At 43.0% G+C, this 1,726-nt stretch overlaps 1 protein-coding gene across 1 annotated transcript; it reads left to right on the top strand.

Annotated features, from left to right (window-relative positions):
* The first annotated feature begins 370 nt into the window (after nucleotides 1–370).
* K444DRAFT_612538 (uncharacterized protein) lies at nucleotides 371–1,295 on the top strand. Its single transcript, XM_024880153.1, has 4 exons — nucleotides 371–843; nucleotides 912–945; nucleotides 1,012–1,146; nucleotides 1,224–1,295. The coding sequence occupies exon 1, from the start codon at nucleotides 661–663 to the stop codon at nucleotides 841–843; it is 183 nt and encodes a 60-aa protein (XP_024737260.1). The 5' UTR covers nucleotides 371–660; the 3' UTR covers nucleotides 912–945; nucleotides 1,012–1,146; nucleotides 1,224–1,295.
* The last annotated feature ends 431 nt before the right edge of the window (nucleotides 1,296–1,726 follow it).

The following is a 1,726-nucleotide window of genomic DNA, read 5'->3' on the forward strand; positions in this document are numbered from 1 at the left end:
TTTAAAACTACTTTTTTAAAAACTATATTTAATGACTAGACGGCAAACTGGCTGCTGTTTTCGGCCGGTTTGGTCGCTACTTTCCGCAGCTGACTTGCCAAAATCTCACGCTGCCCTAACGCTCGCATACCTCATGGCCAAGGCGGCACGGCGGTAGGGGACCCCTGACTGACCTATTGCAGGAACACCAAAAAAAGCGAGTGGGTCGTCATCATTCGGAGGACTGCTTCTCTCATCCTCGTTCAATATTTTCTGAGAGGGGGGAGCAGAAAACGGCTGCCCACCATCCCCTGGGTAACTCAAGATAGCGGTCATCCTATATCTTCGTTCATTCTCCCTCTCTTCTCCATCTTCTTCCAAACCTCTAATACTCAACCATCACAGTCACTCGCTCTGTCTCTCTCCTCCTCCCTCCTGGCTGCCATTGCTTGGGCAGCAGGCTCCTCCTTCACATCTTCTTCATTACTTCGTTACTTGTAATCGCCCTCGCCGTCATTTCCTTTGGTTAATTCAGTCAATATGCGTCATCGCCAATAACCAAAACCAAGCTCTGCCTCCTCCTCTGACAGCGATAGATCAGACATCGAGAGCTGCTTTGACACAGGGGATGAGCAAGAGGGGACCGACGCTGAGACCGAGCCGACGGACGTTAATACTAATATGGATAGAGACGACGATACAGACCTGCCAGATCTGGAGTGGCTCGCTAGAGAGCAGAACGCCCATCCGCTAGAGTATTACCTCGACCAAGAGAATAACTCCAACGAATCCGAGGATAAAGATAAGGACTATAGTAATGGTAGTCTCCTCCTACTAGATATAATCGAGGGAAATTTCTATTAGTGGGTATCTTATTCTCTTCTTGCCTACTATCTTCTGCTATTAAATTACTAATCTAATACTCTTTATAGGTATTGCAAGTATATACGAAAGGATCCTGCCCAGGTAATATAGGCCGTCTCTCGCCGTATTCTCAAGGCCTTCTTCGAATAGATATTGAATTAACGTTAGGGGAAGGGTAGGAGAAGGCTTACAGGTATCTAGTCGGCCAGTACGCTCGGGACATACTGGAAAGTCTTCCGGCTTATATATAAACGAGCGACTAGAGAGAAAATTAAGGGGAAAATAAACCATTATATATACCGGGTAAGTAGTATTTCCTGTCTATATACTTAATCTAGACCGAATTATTATAGATAAGAGCTAATAAAAATTTATTATAGGTCCTCAAGAAGCTAGTAAAGAAGTACTACCTTTTAATAAAGAAATACGATAATATTATAATATATATCAAGGATCTCGCAGGCGTCCTATAGACTAACTTGACCATAACGAAGCAGAGATATATATATGGCCGGTAGCGGATCCAAACTAGCCTCTTTTACTAGCTAGCTATATTCTCCGTAAACCGACCTTTAGTACTCTTAAAGCTCCGCTATAGTAATATCGCGGTAAACCTGCTCCGGGACCCTAGTAGCAGGCCCTATTAGATCCTGATCGAGTTTATATACGAGTTTATAAAGAAGTATCTTGGTATAAAAGAGGCATAAGTTTGACCTTAGGCCTTATCTCGTCCTTCCGCTATCTCCTTTCCTTGCTTATTCTAGCCGAGATATATAACTTATATAGAAGCTAGAAATATATTTATATTCCCTGAGATTATCTTTAATCCGTCCCTAATCCTTAGTCCGTATATTATTCTCCTGGGTCTTATCTTTGCCAATAA

This window comes from Hyaloscypha bicolor (assembly GCF_002865645.1).
Source record: "Hyaloscypha bicolor E unplaced genomic scaffold K444scaffold_60, whole genome shotgun sequence".
In the NCBI taxonomy this organism is placed as follows: domain Eukaryota; kingdom Fungi; phylum Ascomycota; class Leotiomycetes; order Helotiales; family Hyaloscyphaceae; genus Hyaloscypha; species Hyaloscypha bicolor.